Raw genomic sequence first — 25,277 nt, forward strand, 5'->3', positions numbered from 1 at the left:
CAGACTGTTGGACCTCAAAGGGAGGGTGGGGATAAAATGGAGAGATCAACCAAAGGACTTATGTGCACACATATGAGCCTAACCAGTGGTCAAGGACAAGAGGGGGTGGGGACACAGGGGAGGAGTGGGGGATTGGAATGGGGGGTTGAGGACAAATATGTGATACCTTAATCAATAAAGAAATTAATAAAATAAAATAAAATATGCTTAAAGGTGAAAAAAACAAAAAGTCCAAGACCCATAAAAAAAAAAATCAACTTTTATGGGTCAGCTCTGACCTGATATTGTTCTGTGGGCCCCACAGAAGCAGTCATGGACCCAATGACAAGGGAAAGAGATAGACAAAGCTAAGGGACATCTGATTAGCAAGGTTGCGTGTTCACCCCCATTGATGAGGAGCTCAGTGCATGCCTGACAGGCTGAATTCACACTGCCAACCTGTCCCTTCCACCCCTGGTTTCCGACCCCAGGTAGGAAGACAGCAAGCATGTTTCCAGCTCTCCATGATGGCCCTGCAAGGACCTTCCCAGGCTCGGGTCCTTTATCTCCAGATGGCCATCCATGTCCCAGGCCTGACCCCCATGCCCTCCCGGTCCTGGTCAGAGTCCACCTCAATATTCAGGACTGGAGCCGAAGCCAGTTTGGCTCAGTGGTAGAGCGTTGGTCTGCGGACTGAAAGGTCCCAGGTTCGATTCCGGTCAGGGGCATGTATATTGGTTGCGGGCACATCCCCAGTGGGGGGGTGTGCAGGAGGCAGCTGGTTGATGTTTCTCTCTCATCGATGTTTCTAGCTCTCTATCCCTCTCTCCTCCTCTCTGTAAAAAATCAATAAAATATATTTTAAAAAAAATATTCAGGACTGGAGTGGTGGCCAGGCCTCCAGTGCTGCGTGGTCAGGGCAGAGGGAACAATTCTGCCACCACCTCCTTCTGAACTCTGCCTTTGTGGGCCATCCCAGGGTCCTGCCTCCCGAAGCTGATGGCCGCCAGCGTCAATCTGTCAGCCCTGCTCAGGCCACGCCAGCCCCAGCCTATCACTGTGCCTTGGGATCGTGGAACCTCCATGAGTCTGGGTTGGTGCTCCCTCAGGGCGCAGGTGTGGCTTCTCGCCCCGCTGCCCTAAGCACTTGTCTCCACGATGCACTTGAGGAACATGGTGTCGTCCTTCACATAGGCGTGCTTGGGCGACTGCAGCCTGCTGAGAGGGAAGAAGAGCGGGCAGCCGCTGGCCACGTTGGTTTCACTCTGGGGCCGCTGGAAGGACACTGAGCTCAGGTCCGGCCGGAAGGCGTCAATGGCGTGCTCACGGTTGTTCTGGTCCAGGAGCATGAAGGTGACCTGTGGGCCAGGGCAGGTGGGAGTCAGGCCCTGGGGAGCTTACCCAGGGGCTCAGAGCTGCTCTGTGCCTGCCACCTGGGTATCCCCTCAGACCTTGAACGCAGGCTGGTTAGGGGCCCCCAGGAATGGAGGCACCTGGAAATCTGAGCAGCCTTTCGGGGTTGTCCTATGATTAGGGATCTGATGGTCTATCCAACTGGAAGAGGTAGGTGGAATGCCATAGTCAGTTTGGTTGGCTGTGGGGCTATAGGTGGGACTGAGCCCTGATAAGGAGGCGGGGCTTAACCTGTAATGTCCCTTCCCGCTCAGAGATGTTTGATGGTCAACTATGCTGGAACCTCCTGGGCAGGGCAGAGGTGGGGAGAACAGACAGCCATCTACCCAGGGGCTGTCAGTCAATTCCCGGAAACGTGAACTGAGCTTCTATCTGCAAGGGGCAGATCTGTGCACTCCAAGAGGCTGATGATCTCAGTGACACAAATCCTTTTCCCTGGCACATGGCACTGGAATGCCCACCAGTACATAGAATGCCTTCCCCTCAGCCACCTCAGCGGTTCACAAACTCAGCTGCACCTAGAATCCCCTGGGAAGGTTTTTAACATCCTGATGCTCAGGCCTTGCCATTTACTGTAGTGAGACCCAGTCATTGGTATTTTTTAAATCTCCTGGCAGGTGTGGGAGCCACTGACCTGCTGACTCATATTCAGACTAGCAAGGCACTCCCGCCCTTTTATACGTTTTCAATAGACTTTATTATTTTTTTCAGCAGCTTTAATTGCACAGCAAAACTGAATGGAAAATACAGAGATTTCCCATATACCTCCTGTCCCCACCCAACCTCCCACACCATCAAAGCCCATATTATAGTGGGACACGTGTTACAATCAATGCACCTACATTGACACATTATTATCACCAAAAGTCCATAGTTTACCTCAGGGTTCAATCTTGGTATTATACATTCTATGAGTTTGGACAAATGTATAACATTTTCTTATCATTACAGTATCATACAGAGTAGTTTCACTGCCCTAAAAATCCTCTGTGCTCTGCCTGTTCATGTCCCCACCCCTCCTCATCCTCTGACAACCACTCATCTTATTACTGTCCCCATAGTTTTGTCTCTTCCACGATGTCATATAGGAGGAAGCATGCAGTATGTAGCCTTTTCAGATTGGCTTATTTCACTTAGCAGTATGCATTTAAGGTTCCTCCATGGCCTTTCTTGGCCTGTTAGCTCATTTCTTTTTGGTGCTGAATAATAATATTCCATTGTCTGAGTGCACCATGGTTTGTTTATCCAGTCACCTACTGAGGGACATCTTGGCGACTTCCAAGTTTGGCAGCTATGGATAAAGTGGCTATAAACATGCGTGTGTAGGTTTTTATGTGAGCATAAGTTTTCAACTTCTCTAGGTTAATACCAAGGAGCGTGATTGCCAGATTGGATAGTAAGATTATGTTTGGTTTTGCAAGAAACTGTCCAACTGTCTTCTAAAGCAGCTGTGCCATTCTGCATTGCCACCGGCAACGAATGAGAGTTCCTGTTCTCCACATCCTCACCGGCGCTTGGTGTTGCCAGTGTTTGGATTTTGGCTATTCTGACAGGTGTGCAGAGGCATCTGCCTGCCTCCCTCCCCTTTTCTGAAAATGCTGCCAGTTCAGGCTGGCCCACAGCACCTCCTCCAGGAAGTTTCCTTCTTCACCCCACCAGGTGAATTTCATTTCTAAATGCCTCCCAGGATGTTGGTCCAGGCATTTCTGGCCCTTGGCTACTAGATGTGAACTCAGGCTTTTGTTTTATGAGAGGGGAAGCTGATAGCACAGAGATGGCAAGGGACTTGCCCAGGTCACTGGCCAGTTCATGGCTAACCCGGAACCGGGACCAGGACCCAGGCTCCCCCGCTCCCGCACCCTCCCCAGCGTTCCCGTTGGTCCGTACCTTGTTCCGGAAAGGCCACGGCAGCAGAGCATCGTACTCCCCTTTCATGATCACGATGAAGAGCGACAGGTGGGTCCTCTTTCCCGTCCCGTCGCCATTCAAGTAGAGCCTCAGGCACAACTTGTAGCCGTACTTGGCCGTGTAGAAAGCTGCAGTGTGGAAGTCAGAGTCAGCACAGAGGCAGCTGGAGAATGCTAGCTTGGCCAATAAGGAAACTGGGACCAGCGGTTAGGCATGCCCATAGTCGGGTTCAAAACTAAGAAACCTGGGGTTGGAGCCCAGCTTCTTCTCGGTTACATACAGTCCAAGAGGACCCAGACCTTGGCACTCACCTAGCCTTGTGGCAGTCAACAGATTGCTAGGCCCCGCCCCGGAGGTTGGGACTCAGTAGTGCTGGGTGAGGACTGAGAACCTGCATGTCCAACAGGGGACAGTGATGCTGTTGCCCAGGACCACACTTTGGGTTTAACCGACCTGCATTTTGTAGTCAGAAAATCGAACCCAGAGAGTTCTGCTGGGGCAGAGCCAGGATAAGGGGCCAGGCCTCCTGTATCCCAACACAGACTTCTTTCTGCTTCCCCGGGCCAGGTGAGGAAGAGTGGGCTCTCTGGTCTGCTAGGCACCCTTGGTGACATCACTCTTGGTGACTCAGCACAGGGGTCTCTGGACTCTCTCTGCAGCTGAAAGGACCATCCAGTATGGCTTCTCATGGCTGGAAAGGGCCCCTCTGGGAGGGTTGATTGGAGATAGGGTGTAGGAGGGGGCAAGCAGGAAGGGGAGGAGGAGGGACAGACTGACAGTCTGACTCATCCTGCCCCTTACGTTTTGGTAAAACAGGAAGGCAGAGACACTGCTTGCTTTGTCCCTCTTTGGAAAGGAGAGGAGAAAAAGCCTAGTGTTGGAGGTGAAGGGGGCTGCCACTGCTCCTGAGGAAATGGGCCTGGCTTTGGGACCCCGCCCCGCGCTGGGTACGGAGCAACCTCCAATGCCTCTCCATCCCAGCCCTGTGGGTCTTGTTCCATCAGAGGAGCAGATGGACAGGAGAGGTATGAAGCTGGGGCAAAGGTGAGAGGTCATTCAAGTTGTCACCCGCAGAAATCTTCCTTAATGATCTCCACCCCCCCCTCGTCTATGTAGACACGTGTGAATGAGGAGAGGGGAAGAGCAGGTAGGCCTGAGCATTCTATGCAAAAATATACACATTGTGTTAAAATAGAAATCAACTGATTAAGGCACTGGTTCTCAACCTTTCTAATGCCTTGACCCTTTAATACAGTTCCTCATGTTGTGGTGACCCCCAACCATAAAACTATTTTCGTTGCTACTTCATAACTGTAATTTTGCTACTGTTATGAATCATGATGTAAATATCTGTGTTTTCCGATGGTCTTAGGCAACCCTGCTAGCAGTTCTCAACCTGTGGGTGCGACAGTAGCAAAATTACAGTTATGAAGTAGCAATGAAAATAATTTTATGGTTGGGGGTCACCACAACATGAGGAACTGTATTAAAGGGTTACGTCATTAGGAAGGTTGAGAACCACTGGATTAAGGGAAACATTTGCCAAATAACTACTTTAGGCAACATATTGTGCCAAACTCCAGGGCCCAGAAATGAATAAGCACTGCCCTGCTTTACACAATATTTCCTAATATGCGACCCGCAATCATACACTTAGTCCTCCACTTGTCTTATTTCAGACCCTGGCTCTCTGAGGGCAGAGGTCCCACGGTATTCGCCTGGGAAGACTGTCCTCTCATTTGCACAAGCATTGGTTCATGGCACACTGTCTTTCACAACTGACATCCACTCGAAGTCAATAACAATTTTATTCCTGCCGAAGCCAGTTTGGCTCAGTGGTAGAGCGTTGGTCTGCGGACTGAAAGGTCCCAGGTTTGATTCCAGTCAAGGGCATGTGCATTGGTTGCGGGCACATCCCCAGTAGGGGGTGTGCAAGAGGCAGCTGGTCGATGTTTCTCTCTCATCGATGTTTCTAGCTCTTTATCTCTCTCCCTTCCTCTATGTAGAAAATCAATAAAAATATATATTTTTTAAAAAAACAACAATTTTATTCCTGTCTGCAGAGTGTGACTGACACTTGGGGAGGTGGAAGGCGTCATAGTTCAAATAGCCCCGGTTTTATGTGGCCGAGCCAGGCACCTAACTCCTCCTCTGTGGTCCCAGCATGGTAGGTGACCTGAAGGGATCCGGCCTAACTGGACAGAATCACAGAATTGGCTGCTCCCCGTGCTGTTTTCTGAGCCCCGTCGGTCTCTGTGCCCCCGGGGAGTGTTACCTGGAGAGAAGAGGCTGACGGTTCTGCCGCAGGCCGACTCGTGGCACCGCCGGGTGACGTTGGTGATCTTCCACAGGAAGGTGCCATCGAAGGAGGCCTCCTCCATGAGGCGCAGGCTCTGCTCCAGCTTGCCCAGGGCCTCGTCTTTCTGGGCCAGTGTCTGATGTAAATCCACCACCTGTGGGGAAGCATCACTTAGTCCTCCGCTCATGACCTCACACAGCCCTTCCTCCGGGAAGTAGTCAACCATCGCCCTAGCTCAGCTGGTCTCTCTCTCCCTCATCTATGTTCTGATGGAGTCCTTACAGCAGTTTTATGAGATTTATTTTTCCATCTTTCCTACAAGACAGATGTCTTTCTTCCTTACCAAAGGCTGGGCCTATGCTCACTTTTCTCTCTGTGCCCGCCTTACATCTAAGAGGAGAGCCAGAAAGTCTGCTGGTGAACTCAAGATGCAGTCGCTGCCCTCAGGGAGCCCACCTTCTAACTGGGGCGAGAATTTCATAAATAAGGCTTTACTTGATCACTCAAATCCAGTGCTTGGCTCTTCTGGTAGGCTCCCTATTCACATTTGAAAGAATACAAATTTATTCCTGTGTGTGCTCACGTAGGGAAGTCAGGAGTGGAAGTGAGTGTTCTTAAATTGAATTCCTAATTTCATGGATGAGAATGTTGAAGTTTCCTAAGTTTGCTCAGACCTACATAGCAAGTTCATGGTGGAGCTGGAACTAAAATTCAGGCCTATATAAACAGGAGACTGTGATGTCAAGTTGCAAAAAGAAAGACAAACAACAATGACAAAAACAAACAATCCCCTCCCCACACACAAACTTGTTATATTAAGAAAAGTATAAGCTCTGGAACAAAGGATGGGACAGACGACAGTCCTGCTAAACCAAGAACTATCAGATAAGTGGATTATCTGGAGTTGGTCTGGGACCATTCTGACTATGTGGAATCCTTCAGAGACTGAGCCAGAGCATGAACAATGAAGGAGTGCTACCATGAAGGAGTGAAGGCCCTGGGGCATTTAGCCTAAAGAAGGAAGTACTACATAATCAGGATATAATCACTCACTGCTCATCTCTGAAGGGCTTCCATAGAGTCTAGAAGGCAGATTTGTTTTGCGGGTCCTGAGGGGCAGGGCCAGGAACAATGCAGGGAAGACACAAAGAAGCTGATTTCAATTTAATCTAAGGAAGAACTTTCTAATAGTAAAAAATGTCCAGCAATGGAATGAAGAGCTTAGAAAGGGAGGATCCTACCATGAGAGAAATTCAAGCAAAGGGCATGAACCATTGGATAATGGGATGGACCTCACTATAACTTCTAAGTGCTTCACCTAGAGGCCCTGGGACACAGGAGAGATACTTTTTGATCGGGGAGCAACTGCTGTGAGCAGGGAGAAGGAAGTTAGGAGGAAAGCTGATCCACTGCTCTGGACACAAGATGGGGCAGGGGACCTCTGAGACAGCCTTGAAGGCAACCTTGTTTCCCCTGCTCACCCTTTGTTCCAAACTCAGGATGAGCTCGCGGTCCAGCTGGCTCTGGTGGATGGAGGCAGCCAGGGCCAGCTGGGAGGCCTCCACCTCCTTGTTGAGGACGGCGACAATATTCTCAAACACACGCAGCTTCCCCTCCAGGTCGGTCAGGAGCTTCTCCTTCATGAAGTGCTGCAGGGCCAACTCCTCCTGGCTCTCAGAGCAAGGTGCCCGGTAGCAGTCCACCTCCAGGTCCCCAGCCACCTCCACGGCGGCCTGCAGCTGCAGGTCTGACAGATTCCGCTCCAGGGCCATGGGGCCCGACCCCAGGCCTGAGCCCAGTTGGGCCTTCCACTGTTTCACGAACTCCATCAGCAGGTTTAGGTGGGTGGCCTGAGAGGTGACCTCATGCTCCTGCATGAATTTTGCGCTTCCCTGACAAGAGAGTGGGACTGATCAGTGAAAATAGAGAAGGTTTGCAAAGAAAGTCAGATCCATTCACCCAGCAAAGGGGAAGCTGCTTTGTGCATAGTGACAGGGATCTGGAGGACCATGACATCAGACATGCTCACAGTGAGCCATGCCCCCAGGCCTGTACCACAAGTCTGCCCTGTCTTTGAGAGCCGTTGTTATTCAGGACCATGGAGAGAGGCATGGGGGGGGGGGGATTGGTCATTTTAGACGAACTACAGAAATGATCTCTGAAAGTATAGTCTTGGGATTGGTTATTTTAGTGATACCTACAATACTAATACATTAAGAACTCTCCTGAGTACAGAGATGATTGACTGGTGAGATTTGTTGCTTGAGAAGGTCATTAATGTAAGGGGCATCCAGAGGAGTAGCTTGATGTTGTGGGAAAATCCTGGAGGGGCTGAAGTGGGGAGACCCAGTGGCCTAGGGCTACAGCAGACAGATGTCCTTTCTCTCTCAGATGCTTACCTTGAAGGAGCAGCCAACATCTGCAAAGGGGCACCCAACTCCATCTGCAGCCACCTCAGGGTGATCCTGGAAGTAACAATGTCACTGATGTTATAGGAGTCCCCGTGGGACCACTGGGCTCTCTGCAAAGCACTAGGGTTCAACAGGGCACATGCTGGGCTGGGCCACAGGACTCTGCACATGCTGGTCCTACTGCTGGGCTGACCCCTTTTATAAGCCTCATTCAAACAGGCTCAGGGCCCCTGCTGAAGTAGTGGGGCTACTTCTCCTGTCAGGACAGGATCCACACAGCACCTTTCACTCTTTGGTTGCCCCACTGGTCTGGGGGCTCTGTGAGGCTGTGTTCCTAGTGCCGAGGGCAGGGCCAGGCCCAGAGGAGACACTCGGCTGCCTGAGTGAGCAACTCCCTGTTCCTGAAGCCCATGGGGATGCTCCTCACAGATGCTCCTCACCTGCATCCCTCCTTGGCAATCCACCTTGGCCGAGGAGTGCCTGCCCTGCCCTGCCCTTCTTCAGAGCAATGTGCAGCCTAAGGGCAGGGACACAGAAGGGTCTCAGTACTCAACAGCAACTTGACCATACTGCTAACCTACTTACAGGTCCAAGATGCTTACAAAATGCTATTGTGGTAACAATTCTCCATAGGACCCCGATGATGCTGTGGGGAAGGTAGGGTAGGAATTTTGTTCCCATTTTACAGATGAAGAAACTGAGGCTCACAGAATTTGGCTCAAGGGATTTGCCCAAGGAGGAATGGCTAGGAAGTAGCATAGACACAGGCTCTTTCCATACCATATCACTACAGTTGAACCCTGAACTGTGTGGGTCTATTGATACACAGATTCCCCTCTCACCCCCTCCCCCCCCAAAAAAAACAAAACAAAACAAACCAGTGCTGTTTTTGATCTGCGGTTGGGAATCCAAGGATACAGAGGGCTGTTTGCCCTGATCTGCACCCTTTTATATAGGGGACTTGAACACCCATGAATTTGGGTATCTTTCGGGGGCCGGGGGAAGGGAGAGCGGTCCTGGAATCAATGTTCTGAAGATGCTGAGGGACAGCTGTAGCAGTTAAGTTTTGGGGCAGTCAAAGGTTATATACAGATTTTCTGTTGTGTGTGGGGTTGGTGCCCTGAATCCCTGCATTGTTCAAGGATCAACTCTATCTCTTATCAAGTATAAGCCCATGGGGAACTGGGAGAAATGTTTTTGTTTCTCCCCCGCCCCTCCCCAAAAAACACACATCTGGAAAGGCCTTGTATCCAGAATATGTGAAGAACTCTTTCAAATAGTAATAATAAGACAAAAACAGTCTAATAAAAATGGGTAAAATACTGAACAGATGCTTTACAGAAGGAGATATATAAATGACAAGCCTATGAAAAGATGCTCAACATCACTAGTCAACAGAGAAATGCAAATTAGAATGAAATACCACCATGAAATACAGTCATCTGCTCACTAGATGGCCAAGATGCCAAAAGAATACCAACACTAAGCTTTGTGAGGATGTGGAGGAACTGGAACGTAAGAACGTTGCTAGTGGGAATGCAAAATGGTACAGACACTTTGGGTAAAAAAAAAAATCTATGGGAGTATCTCATAAAATTAAATCATACTTACTTATAAAGCAATTTACTTATAAGCCATGCTTATAGTTACCATACTGCACTCCTAGGAATTTACCCAAGAGAAACTGAAACATATGTATGAGAATGCTCATAGCAGCTGTATTCCTAATGGCTCCAAAGTGGAAGCAATCCAAATATCCATCATCTGGTGAATGGACAGTATTTCTTCTTTCTTTTTCTAGAACACTCCTCAGCAATCAGAGAGACTAAAACACTACAAGCAATAATGAGGAGGATCCTCAAAACATTATGCTAAATAAAGGAAGTCAAACACAAAAGACAACAACTGTGATTCCATTCTTATTAGGTTCTAGAAAAGGCACAACTACAGTGACAGAAAGTCTATCCATGGCTGCCTGAGGCTGCTGCTGGAGAGACTGATGGACCAGGGGCACGAGAAAAGAAGCATTCACTATCCTGACTGTCGTCGTCACACACTGAATAAATTTACTGGCATTCATCAAACCGTACACTTCAACTGAGTGGACTGTATTGCATATAAATAATATCTTGATTTCCAAAAAGCTTTGTTGTTGTTTTTTTTTAAAGTATAATCTAATGGGGCAATATGGAGATTTGAATTTTAAAAAGGGAGGAGGACAGAGATCTTTGGGGTTGAGCAAATTACAAAGCCACATTACTTATTATTCTTTAAAAGTAAGAGAAGCGATCGTCATAGGCTTAATGAGTATGGTTGGCTTAGAACACAAAGCACAGCCCAGCAAAGGGCCACCCCTTGGCCCCACTCCCACAGGGTTCACGCACAAGATGTTCCTAACAAGGAATAGAAAACAGATGTTTTATTGGGGGCCTGGGCAGAGGGCAGCCTTGGCAGGAGACCGTGCCGGCGCTGGGAAGTGTACAATGACGCAGCTCTCCCAGCAGGTAGCTTCCTGACCCGTGGGCACAACAGAGGGACTGAGGCTCGGCGTGGACCTGATTATGGAAAGTGGACTCAGGGATCCTCTCAGCCCCTAAAATAACCTCCAAGTCCATGGTTCAATCCTCAGCCATTCTCAGCTGGAAGTGAGAGCCATAGGAAGGGGACAAAAAGGTGGAAGAGATAAGACGGGAATTCCAGAAAGACCACCCAGGTGGAGGGGCATGTGTCCTTTAGTCGCTGAGCTAAAAGCGGTGTAGCGCAGGGGAAAGCCCGGCCCAGGTGGACGCAGGGGGCGTCTTTGTTGTGATGTGTGGATGGGTGTGGGCGGTGACCAGCCTCCAATGGCTGTCAGAGGATGGGCAGGGACGACCTGAGAGGTATTCAGAGACCTCAGTGGCCAGCCAGTCTGCCTACAGTTCCATCATCAGTTAGTCACTCATTCTATAGAGTGCTACTGGGATCAAAGGGGCGGGCTCTGGAGCCAACCAGTCAGAGTGCAAAGCCCATTTCTGTCACTAGCAGTGTGGCCTTGGGAGAGTATTAACCTCTCCGCATCTCACTTTCCTCTTCTGCAAAATGGGGATAATAACAGTGCCTGCCCCCATGGAGTTATTGTGAGGGTTACGTGAGATGGCAAATTAAATTCTGGTCCTATTTACATGTTGCTGCTATAATAAAATGCCATCAACTTCATAGATTAAAAAACACACAAATTTGTTATCTTACAGTTCTGTAGATCAGAAGTCCTAAATATTAAGGTGTCAGCAGGATTGTGTTCCTTCTGGGAGCTCTGGGGGAGAATCTGTTTCCTCATTTTTTCCCAGCATTTAAAGGCCACCTGCATCCCTCGGCACTTGGCCCCTTCCTCCTTCTTCAAAACCATCAGTATACAGCATCTTCCAATTTCTCTCTTACTCCCTCTGGCTTCCCTCTTAGGAGGACACTTGTGGTTACACTGGAACCACCTAGATAATCCAGGATAAGCTCCTCATCTCAGGATCCTTAATCACATCTGTTCTGGGCTAAATTTATCCCCTCCCCACCCAATTCTTATGTCGAAGTCCTAACCCCCCCCAGAACAAGACTGTATGTGGAGATAGGGCCTTTAAAGAGGTCATTGAGTTAAAATAAGGTCATAAGGGTAGGCCCCAAGCGATATGACAGGTATCCTTGTAAGAAAAGATTTGGACACTAATGTGAAAACAGGGAAAAGGGATGATGTCAGCATCTCCAGGATGAGGAGAGAGGCCTCAGAAGAAACAAACCCTGTCTTGAACATCTTGCCTCCAGATTTGTGAGGAAATAAATTTCTGTTGTTCAGGGCCTTCAGTTTGTGGTACTTGGTTATAGCAGCCTCCGTAGACTAATATAGCCACACAAGGCAACGGATTCACAGGGATTATTAACATGTGGGCATCTGGGGAACATCATTCTGCGTAGTGTAATATTCAATAAATGTCAGCTGTTGTTATTAGTAGTAATATTCTTGTGGATTAAGCACTGCCCTTGGGACCTCTTTTTTCTCCTTCTAATGGCTGTCATATACATGCATTTCATTTAATCTTCACATCTCAAACTTTTGATAACTAATTCTATAAAACACCATTTCCCCATTGCATTTCCTTGAGGAGGCAAAGAACATCCCTAACTATATTTACATTTATACAGAACCAAAGTGTGCCATGCCAGCACAGCCAAGGGTTTGGCGAGTCCAAGGAAGGGCCGGTGAAGGATGAAGAAAAGACAGACAAAGAGAATAAGCTGGGTCTAGGTGGATCTTCTGTGACTGGCTGAGGCCATAGAACAGATCCAGAGGGCAAACTGATGGTTTAATTTATAGTCAGAGGTAAACAAGGTAATTTACAATGTTCTTGTAAGTTTCACTTGTTTTGGCAGCACTTGCTGCATCTCCCTCAGTCCATTAGCTACCCAGGAGAGACCTAGGGAGCAGTTACAAGATCAAGCTTAATTATGCTTAGAGGGCTGTGCCCTCCAAGCTGGGACTTGTTTGCGACTTTGCCAGCAGGTCAGTCTGAGAGTTAACTGCTCCCTACACCAAAGCATTTTGCATGCTCTCATAGGATCCCTGTGGTCATTCTTTGAGGCAGGCAGGGTGAGATGACCTTAGCCTTAACACAGATGGGAAACTGGGTGACTGGCTTGTTCAAGGCCTCACCGGGCTTGCACACTTCGAGTAGGTGGCTGACTTTTGGTCTTCTGTCCCATTGTTAGACCTTGCGAGGGCATGCTGCTTTCTCGGCCTCTGTGTGAGCATGGCCTGGTCAGATCTTCTGTACCATGAGGAGGAGGTTGGGGCTTAGTTCTGCTTCTCCCGTATAAGTGGAGGAGCCAAAACCCAGGGACAGGCAGTGACTTGCAGGAGGCGATGCAAATTTGGGGCAAAGATAAGGTGGGGATCAGGGGCCTGGAGTCCATGTCCAGGGTCGTTCCTCTACACCAGGAAGTCCTTGCCTTGTCCAAAGGTGGTCTCATCTGAATGGTGGGGGGTAGAGGGGGTTTGAAGAAACAGAAAAGGGAATCAGGCTGGGGTTGCAGATGAAAACCAGGGCATCTGTCCTGGGCCAAGCCTGGGGTACGTCCAGTGCCACAAGCGGCCCCTGTTAGTGGCCGCACGCTTCAAACTGCTAAAAATAAATTCGCAGTGGAATTTCCTCTGAGGAGGAAACAGAGACAGAGAAAACAGAACCCCAGCCCTGAGGGAACACTCGTCCTTCTGTCTGCTCCAGGAAGTCTGTGGGTCTGTGGTGTTCCTCACCACCCTGCTCACTCGGGCCTTTGCGAGGGGGTCAGAGGAGGATTCTGTTGAGAGGCCCCCACTCAGGGGCCCACGGGCCTCCAGGAATGTGAGCATTAGGAGGGTGCCTGCGGGAGCCTGAGAGCCGCCTCTGTGAAGCTACTGCACACAACAGAGGGTCTGCAGCGTGCCAGGCCTGGGCCGCACCGCTGTGCTGGCACAGAGGCCACCTGAGGTCTTGGATGACTGCGGGGGCTGCTTTTGCTCAGGATTTGGCTGGTGTTGAGGGAGAGGCACTCTACTGTGACAGGGCAGACCCAGGCAGTCTGCCTCTGCCCGCCAGGCCTGCCTTCCTCTGCACCTGGGCCAGCTTCCTCTCTGGTAACCTCTGCCCAGCTCAACTGCCACCTCCTCCAGGAAGCCCTGCGTGATTCCCCTCGTTGGAAGTAGTCTTGACCATTGCTGTCTTTCTAGCACTTTAGGCTGACTGTGGGACGTAAACCTGCCGAACACATTTAGGGGCGGGTCTGCCATGGAGGCAGCAGAGTGGAAGAGGCCACCAGCCTAGGAAGTAGGGGTTGTGCTGGAAAACAAATCAGTTTCACTAAAAAAGAGATGTTGACAGGAAGCCAGGAAGGCTGGTCAACAACCTTAATTGCTTTAACCTTTAGTTAAGATATTGTTAGCTGAAGCAGTCTCCACCTTGTTTGTCCCATGTAAGTTTCTGTTATTTTCCTGCCTAACGGCTACATGTAAATTTCTATTTATGTTGCCTAAGATGTTATCCCCAAAGCCTCAATAAAAGGGGATGGCAGGGCCAGAGCAGGAGTAGTTCTCCCACTAGAGTTGGACTACCACCTGGCCTCCCATATCGCCAAGTTGAATTTCTTCAAGTCTTAAGTCTCTTCATTTGTGTGCGGCCCTTCTCCAGAACCTGAACCCTGAATTGGAACTCTTTCTACATGGGCCGTGAAAGAGATTCCTATAGGGTTGGAGCCTGGCTTTGCCTCCCTCCTGCTCCATGACTTTAGCCCAGGCACACCTCCTCATGGAACCTCGATGTATCACCAATATCCACACAGGATGTCACAGGACCGATGAGGTTACAGATGCATCCACCAAGCTCAGGAGTGAAAGGGTTCAAAGGTTCATTTCTACACATCACACTTCGAAGGACACACATGCATAGAGACAAGGACAGACTCAGGGGAGCGTGGTCAGCACCTCTCCACACATGCAGACTGCCTCAGAAATCAGGAGGCTGACGGACTTGTGGCCTTAAGGGAGACAGACTTCAGGTCAGTACAAACAAAGAGGAAAATGGTACAACAGTCAGAGCCCCCCGCCCCCTCCCAATCCCCCGGAGTGGAAGAGGTCATGTCTCCGAGTAAGGAGCTCCCCATCACTGGGAGGACATTAAGCCACTTGGCAGGAATCTAGTACAGAACAGAAACTGGACTAGACAGCTCGACCCCCTCTAGCTTTCTGATTCTAGAATAAGTTAAGGCATTATTGTAAGCCACTGGCAACAGATGCCAGCTTGCTTTTGACCTTGAGTGGCCTCAGAGGGACTGAGAACGAGAGGAACAACTCCATTCACGGGTCACACGCAGTGCAAATTAAATGTTATTTTTCATCTACCGGCTGTCCCCTATTCACTGTCACTTCTACAGGAAGGTCATTCCAGGCAAGAACCAAGTCCCTAACTAGGTCAATAGTAATCCTTTAATATCTGCTTCTTATATTACCTAATGGGTCCTGGGCTGTAAGCACTCCTTAGAGAGATATTAATCTAATGAAGTCAGAAGATGAGGACAAAGTGATAAGCAGATGGCGTGGAAAGTGTTTGCCAAAATGGGTGCCTCTGGGCTTAGCTTAGCTGGTCTCCGTCCCAAACCTTCCACCCACCTACATCTCCAGGTTTCCCCAGATGCACAGACAAACTTCACAATGACCACGCATGCAAAGTATTGACTTATAATCAGCTGCTTTCTTTTGGCCAAAAGTCCCCCAAAGTTCCCATCAGGGCAGGAGCTGGAGGAGTCCCTGGTCTTTCCACTAGGTGGCTTGAGGGTGTGTGTGTCAGACCACTGGCTAACGCCCTTACCCCTCCAGCTTTCCACTGGGGTTACAGTGATGATAGCTTCAGGAGGGGGAAGCGGGGGTGGGAAGGAAAACCATGCTGCTCAGAGGCGTGCCTGTCCCCAATGTGGGAAGTACCCCCTCCTACCTGTTGCCTGTTACAGTGCCTGTAATTCCACCATTAGAGTCACTTCATTTGGTTTAAGGCAGCAAGTTCAAACTGTGCTCTGCAGGGCCCCCTAGGAATCCCCAGTCCCTCGGGGGTTGGGCAGCTGGGTTGATTAAGAGTTCAGGGTTCCAGCCAAAACCAGTTTGGCTCAGTGGATAGAGCGTCAGCCTGAGGACTGAAAGGTCCCAGGTTCAATTCCGGTCAGGGGCATGTACTTTGGTTGCGGGCACATCCACAGTGGGGGGTGTGCAGGAGGCAGCTGATAGATGATTCTCTCATCAATGATTCTAACTTTCTATCCCTCTCTCTTCCTCTCTGTAAAAAATCAATTATAAATATAAATATATATATATATATATATATATATATATATATATATATGTGTGTGTGTGTGTGTGTGTGTGTATGAGTTCAGGGTTCCAGAATACTCTTTAGTCACAGCACTTTCACTGTCATCTGATTTCATGTTAACGAAGATGGATAAATTACAGCCATTGAATGAAGAGAGATGAATACCGTAGATCTCTTCTCTATATTATCTACGAGTTGTACAATGCCTGTGTGTTAATTTCATTAAGAAGTCAGAATAAACCAAGTTAAAAACAATAGCTCTGGAGCATTCAAGCAGGCAGGGGCCTCAGGAAGCATCCAGCCCTGCCCTTCCTTGTGCAGGGGAGGACGGCAGCCACAGAGTTATGGTTCTGCTCACGCCTTTCATGGTTAGAGCACCAAGATGCCCAAACAGGGAGGCTCCGGAAGTTATTCCATGGATCCGTTTGTCCTATAAGCTCTCTGTGGACTGTAAAGTTCTGGGACAATGCATTGGATCCTTACTAAGATTCCCCTGAGATCCTACAGGGAGGGGCTGCTGAAAAGGGGATGGGAGAGCCCTCAAAACCAGCGCTGGGTAGGGCAGGAAATCCTCCTAACCCTCTGAATGAGGGCTCAGAGAGGAGAAAGGAGGGAAGTACGGAGGCGTGCACGCCTGCCTCGGGTTCCTTACAGGTGGGAGGCAAAGTATCTGACATCACGGGTCCTGGAAAGGTCTTGCAGAGCAAACGTGGCCCTTTCATTTTACAGTCAGAGAAATAGGCATAGGAGTCATCCTGGCCAAAAACTGAACGATAGAGAACCATTCCTGAGCATCGCTGAACATCAGGCTCCTGGGCTGTGGTTCAAGGCAAGGGGGGAGCCTTGGCTGAAAGGAGCTGGGTGCCTGTCCCACAGTGAGGACAGTGAGGACAGTGAGGACAGCTGAGCATTGAGATCCTTTGCACTGAGATGCCCCTGTGGATATCAGGGTCCCATGTGTAAGACAAGGGGGTTAGATTTAGAGCAGTGGTTCTTACATTCTTACAGCTTTGGATTTATGAATCAATACAAGTTTTCTTCTAATTCGGAGATTAACATAAAGATTGCCATCTTTTTATTTTTACCAAGTAAAGACTTTACCAAAAATTCTATCATTTACTGTCACCATCATTTCATTTCTACAAAGACATATATAGGAAGAGCATAATCTCAGAGTAAAGGCTGATTCTATAAGTGAAAAGAATTTAGTTTTATAAAACCCCCACTACAATTTCCATATTTTTATCATTTTGTCAAGAACTGGTGGGAATGGACCAGCTCTGGTCAGCTTGTGGGAACCTCTAAACTAGACAGACGACCAGTGAGGGTCCTTCTAACCCAGAAGGAGTGGGGTTCTAAACTGGGGGGCCTGAGGATGTCTTTTTGGCCCCTCACACTCTCAAGGCCATCTCTATACTTAGGAGCATGGCTTGGCTGAACCGCAGAGGGGAGCTGAGAATGGCATCACCTTGTCTGGGGGCAATCAAGGGCAAGAAGAACTGTCTAGATCAGGAGTTAGCAAACTATTTTATAAAAGGCCAGAGAGTAAATATTTTGAACTTTGAAGCTTGTGTTGTACTAATCACTTCTGCTGTCACAGGGTGAAAACAGCCACACATAATTCATAATTGAGTGGGTATGGCTGTGTGCCAATAAAACTTTATTTATAGACATGGAGGTTTGAATTTCATATCATTTACATGTGTCACAAAATATCATTCTTATTTTGATTATTATTCTTTTTTTTTTTTTTTTTTTTTTACTATTTAAAATATAAAAACCATTCTTAGCTTGTGGCTGTATAAACACAGGTGGCATGCTGGATGTGGCCTGCGGGCCGTAGTTTGCAGACGCCTGGTTTAGACTGTTCTCATCCCGAATCTGTCACAGATCAGCCCGGTGGCCTTGGGCAAGTTGCTTCACCAAGGCACTCAGTCCCCTCGCTGCTTACAAACCAAATTCAGCCAAACAAGAGACAAAGAGGGAGGTGCCCACAGGTCATTCCCTGTCTACTTGGCCTCGACCTTAACAAATGGAGAAAATAGACAGATACCCTTTCCTGGCTGTGTCAACATACCTTCTCCTGAGACATAAGGCTCCCTGGGCTTACAGATTGGGAATCGTCTCCTCTGCACTTGGGACAGACCCGATCCTCGCCGTTCCTAGAGACATACGAACAAATCGGGCTGAGTGCGGCATTCACGACTCCCTGGCACCAACCTCTGTCCCGGTAACTCCCAAAGCCCGCTGTGCCCAGCATGGTGCCTGATACCAGTGAGCATGAGGTCCACAACCCCAGACCCACCATTCCCAAACCTCACAGCGCTGGGCACCCAGTGTCTTTCCATAGTTTGCAGTGAGCTTCTTTGGCAGCTGAAGTCATTGGCGGCTATTCTAACCCTTATCCCACTTAGTGTGAATATTTATGTTTCATTGCAGAAGCATTAACAGGCAGCATCAGACGGTGCTGCCCCAACCCCACTGGAAGAACCACACAGTGAGGCACTGACGTGCTTTTCTGAAATCTGAAAAAAAATTCTGAATTCTAAAATGCATCTGAGTCAGGGCTTCAGGTGGGATTGTGGATGTGTGGCTCCATTTGCTCTTCCCAGCTTCTTCTATTTGGTTTTGGTCTCCTTGTCTTAGGAATTACAGATGACCATGGCCGATTAGAACAAGAAGGGGCCTCAGAGAGCACCTAGCCTGAGGTTCCCTACCAGGGGTGGGCGGTCAGATGACACATGGGCCTGAGTGCTTTAACAAAGCTCCCAAGTCATCTGATCCACAGTCAGAGCCACGGGTCAGGCCCTAAACTTGCTACCTCAGAGGACATGTGGATTGGCCAAGAGGAGGCAGAGTCAGGAGCAAAACTCTGCCTGGGTCCCTTTGATGTCCAGTTAGCTCCTTCCTCACCTCTACCTGGTTTTGAAAGAATGGGGAGGAGGGAAGCCAAGAGTCCCAGTGCAAAAGCCCGAGATGAACCCACAGCAATCAGCTTGATGGTGAAACCAGCCAAGCTTTGATCACCCCACCCCCACGACCTGGCCTTTCCATGGCCACCTCTCCCCTCCCCTTGCATCAAAGCATTTGAATTTCTCAAACTTGGCTGATTCAGTTTTCCCACCTTCTTAAGCAAGCTGTAAAACTCCAGACAAAGGTCAAGCTGAGGGTGTGTGGCAGTTAAAGAGCACTTTTGCCAGGAAATTGTACTGGGGCAAGCTGACCTAATCTCTCCATTAGGCCTCACTGTCCTCATCTGTAAAATGGGACAATAATAGTATCCACCTTTCCAAAGCTCTTCTGAAGACCCAAGGAAAGATGCATATAGTAGGCTCAAACTAGTGGAATGCCGATGATCATATGGATGTCACACCTCTCTGAGTTATTGATATTTTAAATATTTTACATATGTAAAACATGTAAAATATTTATACATAAATATATACATAGTCAACTATATATATTCATACAGGGGTGGGCAAAAGTAAGTTTACAATTTGCCCAAACCCTATAGATAAATATAGCATCTATACATACATACATATTTACATAAATATAGATATCTTTGCTCCCTTTAAAAGTGTTCTCAGCAAACAATACAAGCTGATGGGTGATATTGTGGAAGGAGACATATTTGCATAGCAGTTCACCATTTACTAAGAAAGTTTATATTCATTATTACAAAAAAATTTTTGGAATATTATTGATTGCACCTCTTAATCCTGGGAGGTAGAAAGTAGCGTTACAGGAATTTTACAGACAAGGAAGCTGAGGTTTTGAGGCATGAAACACCCAGCTTCATAGTAAATAAGGAGCCCAGCTGGGCCTGAGGCTCTCCCCCACCCCGGACAGCCTTCAGCTGTGGCAGCTAACATCTGTCTGTGGCTACTTCTTCCATCAAGATCAGAAGGGGTGGGGGCAGGGACTGCAAGGAGAGGGTGTGGAAACAGGCCCAGAGAGGTGAAGTCACCCGCTCCAAGCCACTGGTTCCTCTCACCCTTGTTTCTCATCAGGGGTCCCTCCCTGGCACCTTCTTCCCACCCTCTCTTTGCTCCCCTGACCCCTCACCTCAAGTTCTCAGAGAGACAGGCGGTGCAGCAGAGGGCCCTGGGCTCTGATGGGTCCTGGCAGACGGTGGGAGAGCACCCAAAGGGAAACTCGTTCTCATCAGGGGCTGGGCGGGGGCTGCTGGCTGAGCCAGAGGCCATCCCGAGGTCCCGGGCTGGCCAGGGGCCCTAAGCTCCTCTGGGGAGAGGAACAGCCCGTGGAGTCTGCGCTGAGAGAAGAAGTGAGTTCTGGCGTGGGCCACCCTCTCTGGTGAGCAGGAGTCTGATGACTTTATCTTCTCGCTGATTTGTGTGGTTCAACGTCACAGCTGAATCACAACAGGGATGGGGCAGGAATTACCCTCTGTGGTGAAAAAACCCCCTGGATGCTGAGTGAAGGCTCTAGGAGTGCCCAGTCATTCTTTAGAGTGACAGAGAGCAAGAGAACGAGTCAGAGAGAAAAAACAACCGTGTCACACACTTTCAGGAACCATAGTCACAGTTCCCCCATCAAAGAACCTCGGGCTGCCACTGGCTTCCGCCCCTCTTTCCCAGGGGACATGGGCAGAGAGCCACAGCTGGTGATTTGTCTGTGCTCCCCGCGACCTCCGAGAGGCCTGGAATTCCGGGTGGGGGTGCTCACTGCCCTGGTGGAAATCCCTAGGTCCCGGTGGCAGTCCAAAAATGCAAGATCCAGGAGCTCAATCTCTGCCCTCTCCAGTGTCTCAGGCAAAAGTCACTTCCTCACAGTGGGTCTCAGTTACCCCATCTGTAAAGAAAGGAGTTGCAACAGGAGGTCTTCAAGGTTCCTCTAAGCTCTAAGATTCCGGAACCATAGGGCCAAGGCAGCCAGAGGCAGCAGGAGGCTTCCGATGGCCCTGCCTGTGGCACTCCTCACCAGTCTCGATGACAACACAGGGCCCTCCCCTCCTTTCAAGTCCAAGGCTGCAGAGCCATACACTGCTCAGGGCGCTGCTCAGGGCTCCACTCAGGAAGTCATAGGTGGCCACATACCCTGGTCAGGCACTACCACTTCCTGGCCCTGAGAACAAAGCTCTAGATAAATACAAGGCCACAGGGAGTTGGTACTCAGCGGCCAAGTATGAGGCAGACCCACTGTTGTGTGGGAACTGTGGCTCCTGGCGCATCTACTGTGGGCAGGGCAACATTTTCCTTCCTATTCCTCAAAGCAACCAGCTAGGAATTCTGTGACCACATAGATAGGCACAGAGAAGGAAGAGGACTGGATCCAAGTCACACAGCGCCTGGTGGTGGAGCAAGATTCGCAGCAGGTCTGTGGGGCCATACACAATGGGTTCCTTCATCAATACAAGAGAGATGAAAGCAAGGCTGAGTGGGAGAGCCTAGAGTCCAGGATGGAGGCCAGAGCACCCAGCCTCTGTCTTCTCACCAACCAATGGAAAAGAGGATTCCTTCACACCTTTCTATCCTGTGGGGCTGCTACTAGGGACTTTGCAAATTTTTATAATGGTTCCAAATCATGAGCTTTAAAAAAAAAAAATGGTTCCAAATCATGAGCTTTAAAAAAAAAAAAAAAAAAAAAAAAATATATATATATATATATATATATATATATATATATATATATATTTTTTTTTTTTTTTTTTTTTTTTTTTTTTTTTTTTTCCACAGAGAGGAAGGGAGAGAGAAAAAGAACTAGAAACCTCGATGAGAAAGAAACATCAACCAGCTGCCTCTTGCACACCCCCCTCTGGGGATGTGCCTGCAACCAATGTACATGCCCTTGACCAGAATCGAACTTGGGACCTTTCAGTCCCCAGACCGACGCTCTATCCACTGAGCCAAACCGGTTTCGGCCAAATCATGAGCTTTGAGGTCTAATAAATCTGAGCTTAGATCTTAAATCTACTATATTTACCGGCTGTGTGTCCTGGGTCAAGGTCTTTAACCTCAGCTTTTGCATCTGTAAAATGGGGGTAATATTAATACCAACTTCACCTGACTGTTGTGACTAAATGAGATCACAGGCGAGAGTACGGCATGATACATACTGAGGTGCTCAAAAGGTTTTGAGATTGTCTTCCAATGATGGTCACAGCCCTCCCAGCTTCTCACCATCAGGGGAGAGGATTAAAATGGTAAGTGATGCTCATGTATAGTGTTTACACATCCATCAACTTTATTTGAGCCTCACAAGTGGGCAAGGCAGGTCAGATGTTGTCCTCGGACCCGAAATAAATTCAACTGCCCACTTTTCCTGGGGGCAAAACTGGGGCTACCAAACTGCTGGCAAAGAGGGCATGGCACGCCAGGGCCTCCACCCTCCCCTGGGCCAGCCCTGGCCTGGTCCTCTTAGCAAATGACCTTGAGGCCTACGTCAGACAAGACTACCAGAAAGACACTCCCTTAATCGCCTACCACAAACCCAAAACTTCCCTGCATCCCCATCTGACTCCTCCTTCCCTTGGTTCGACACAGACAGGCACCCAAGATTTCTCTCCCATCCAAGTTCTGGGTCCCTTTCTGCCTAGTCCCTTTCCTCTCCCCTCTGTCTTCAATGCCTCCCTCTCTACTAGCTCCTTCCTATCAGCATCAAAATATGCTTCAGCTGCCAAAACCGGTTTGGCTCAGTGGATAGAGCGTCGGTCTGTGGACTGAGGGATCCCAGGTTCCATTCCCGTCAAAGGCATGTGCCTGGGTTACGGGCACATCCCCAGTGGGGGGTGTGCAAGAGGCAGCTGGTTGATGTTTCTCTCTCATTGACGTTTCTAGCTCTCTATACTTCTCCCTTCCTCTCTGTGGAAAATCAATAAAATATATATTTTTTAAAAAATATGCTTCAGCTGCTCTACTAACAAGAGTGAAAAACAGTAAGTACTACTTTTTAGTGCTGTGTGAAGTACTTTTGCAGGCACCATTTCATCTCATCTTCACTTGAACCCGATGAGGCAGGTACTATCATCATTCCTCTGTTTTTACGGATGAAGGCACAGAGAGGTTAAGTGACTTGCCCAAGGTCTCGGAGAGAGTGAATGGGGACTTCTGAACCCAGAGCCAGTGCTCTAACCACACCCAGTGCTTTAACATGCTCTTTGCCCTCACCCCAAATTCTCTCCTGCACCCACACTCTCCTCACTTTGACAGAACGTCTGGGAAAGGCTGCCTGCACAGGTACTCCATGGAACCGTCTCCTCCATGTTCTCAATGTCAAAGTCACCAAACGCCCTGGGCCTGCCCCAGTTTTCATACAGCCAGCCCTCTGGCCAACACCTGACGTGACTCGGCTCCTCCCTTAGAATTCTCTTCCTTTCTGAACCTCCACCGATTCACCTCTGAGGCTCTACCCAGAGATCCTCACATGCGAGGTCTCTCTGAGCCTTGTACCCCCATCTCCCCTGTCTTCCAACTTGTCTTTGGGGGAGGGGGGGGCACCTGGACCAGACCCCACTTCCTCTTGGGAGTCTCCACAGGCTGTCCTTAGGATGGGGCTAGACACCAGCAACCCCAGTGGCCTATGTGTCCCCCGGCCCCGTTCGCTCCTCCGACCCCCCGGGCAGGTGACTGTCATCTCGCCACCACCATCTCTCCAGGCTGAGGGAACCCCAGGGGAGCCCCGGGAGCCCGCGGGAAGGGCTGGGGCAGGGAGTCTCGGTGGCGATTCCAGGTCCCGGCCGCCCGTGGGGAGGCCCGCACTGGGGAGCCCCGCCCGAGCTAGCGGGACCTGGGCCTCCCGGGGCGGGAGCGCGGGGGGTGGGGTGGAGCGGGGGGAGGCGGGGGCCGGCACCGCCCGCGGTCCCAGGGCGGTGGGGGTGGGGCGGGTGAGGTGGGGCGGGGTGAAGTGCAACCAACCTCGGCGCCTCCGCCGCAGCCGCCGCCTCCCTCCCGCGGCCCGCGCACGCTTCCGGCAGAGCCCCGCGGACGTGGCCGGCGGCGGAAGCCGGGGTGGCCGGGGCGGGTCTCCGCGGCCTGAGCCGGCTCCCGGGGGCGGGGCGAGCGCCCCCCCTAACGGGACACTGAGGCCCGGGAAGGGGTCTGCTGCCTCGCCCACTGGGGCCTGAGGCTTCCAAGCCCCTCCTCCCTGCTCCGTGTTCCTGGCACAAATGGACTCAGCAAAGTGTTCACAGAATAAATGAGTCCGGACAGACCTGGGACTTGACCCCCCACCCCCCAAAACCCCGCATGGGGATGGGTGAGCAGAACCCAGTCTTGCCCGCTTGGGTTCCTGCAAAGAGCCTAGCACAGTGCCAGGCCCCTCCAGGCTTATTGGGCTGGTACAGTCAGCAAAGGATGGTAGAAGAGGTTGGAAGGCAGGATGCTTTTACTAACCTGGGTGTCTTAAGGAACCGTTTCTGTTTCTGTCTAAACACACCCACAGGCACTCATTCTCTATGAAGCTGTGTGTATCAGTCAAAATCGTTATGAAACTTAGTATTGGGATAGAATTTTGGTTTAGAAGAGACAGACAACCTATGTTTTTGGGAATTTGACAAAGGCTCCTTCTCCATCAGACCTCTAAGGTCTGTCTGCGGGACTGTCAGCGGAGGGAGGAGTAAGGTTGCCTATTTTGTTGGTTTTGTTTTATTTTAGTTACTCACAGGCACCCATTACATTCTCTTTATGTATTAGGGTCCCATTTTTTTGTCTTGACACTCAAGAGGAGTTGTAAACTGTGTTTTAGTTTTTTGGTTGTGTGAGTGTGTGAGTGTGTGTGTGTGAGTATGAGTGTGTGTGTGTGTGTGTGTGTGTGTGTGTGTGTGAGAGAGAGAGAGAGAGAGAGAGAGAGAGAGAGAGAGAGAGAGAGAGAGAGAGTTTAAACCTGGGTAGTATGTAAGCCTCCCATCCAGGGTAAAGCTTCTTCCAGCTTCTGACGGAGAAGCTGATGCTGCAGGACAGAGTCCCTCTGGTGAAAGGAGGGCTTCTGGGTCCTCCCTGGAGGGCAGACCCCTGTGCTGGACAAGCAGAGGACCTCAGGGGCCTCAAACATAGGCAGTCTGTGTGAGGGTGACCAGAGGTGGCCCAGTGGGGCCTTTCAATTCTAAGAGAAAAGAAGGATTCAGAGTTTTGAGTCTGATTTAAAATTTCATGGATTCTCAGCCCACTCCATGAAGGATTGGGGATGTCTAAAAGCCATTCTCTGGTCCCACTTCTCTCCCACCCACCCCTTCCTCTCTGCCCCAAGCCAGTGTAAGTGAACAGGCAACCCGACCTCACTCCTTTCATGTGCCACATCCTGTTTTCAGATTAATGAGCTCATTTGGTGGAAACTTACCAAGGGAAATAGTTTAATTTTGGAAAGTACCAAAAAGTTATCTGTAGTCACTTGGCTGATTTTGGGGGGCTCTTGAAGTCGAGGGGGCATCACCAGGGGACCTCTGGGTGT

General features: G+C 49.6%; 1 protein-coding gene across 5 annotated transcripts; it reads right to left on the reverse strand.

The window, feature by feature from the left end:
• Positions 1-244: 244 nt before the first annotated feature.
• Positions 245-23,853, reverse strand: TRAF1 (TNF receptor associated factor 1). Of its 5 annotated transcripts, none has more exons than XM_084898427.1 (8): positions 23,747-23,853; positions 19,938-20,244; positions 17,947-18,031; positions 7,999-8,064; positions 7,081-7,491; positions 5,576-5,753; positions 3,280-3,428; positions 245-1,337 (listed from the first exon to the last, which is right to left on the reverse strand). In XM_084898427.1, the coding sequence occupies exons 2-8, from the start codon at positions 20,075-20,077 to the stop codon at positions 1,119-1,121; spliced, it is 1,248 nt and encodes a 415-aa protein (XP_084754553.1). In that variant the 5' UTR covers positions 20,078-20,244; positions 23,747-23,853; the 3' UTR covers positions 245-1,118. The 5 variants fall into 5 exon arrangements, with proteins under 5 accessions (XP_084754553.1, XP_084754552.1, XP_084754551.1 ...); XM_084898426.1 differs by having other exon boundaries at positions 19,938-20,336; positions 23,747-23,838; XM_084898425.1 differs by having other exon boundaries at positions 19,938-20,684; positions 23,747-23,803.
• Positions 23,854-25,277: the final 1,424 nt, after the last annotated feature.

This window comes from Pipistrellus hanaki (genome assembly GCF_964339955.1).
Source record: "Pipistrellus hanaki genome assembly, chromosome: 11".
Lineage (NCBI taxonomy): Eukaryota > Metazoa > Chordata > Mammalia > Chiroptera > Vespertilionidae > Pipistrellus > Pipistrellus hanaki.

Bases quoted from the DNA above. Each gene is read 5' to 3' on its own strand.
- TRAF1 (XM_084898427.1), bottom strand. From the start codon at position 20,077: ATGGCCTCTGGCTCAGCCAGCAGCCCCCGCCCAGCCCCTGATGAGAAC. The intron at 8,065-17,946 runs GTATGTTGACAC...TGTTACTTCCAG, and splicing joins GCCTTATGTCTCAGGAGAAG to GATCACCCTGAGGTGGCTGC. The intron at 5,754-7,080 runs GTGAGCAGGGGA...GCTTCCCCACAG, and splicing joins TCCTGAGTTTGGAACAAAGG to GTGGTGGATTTACATCAGAC.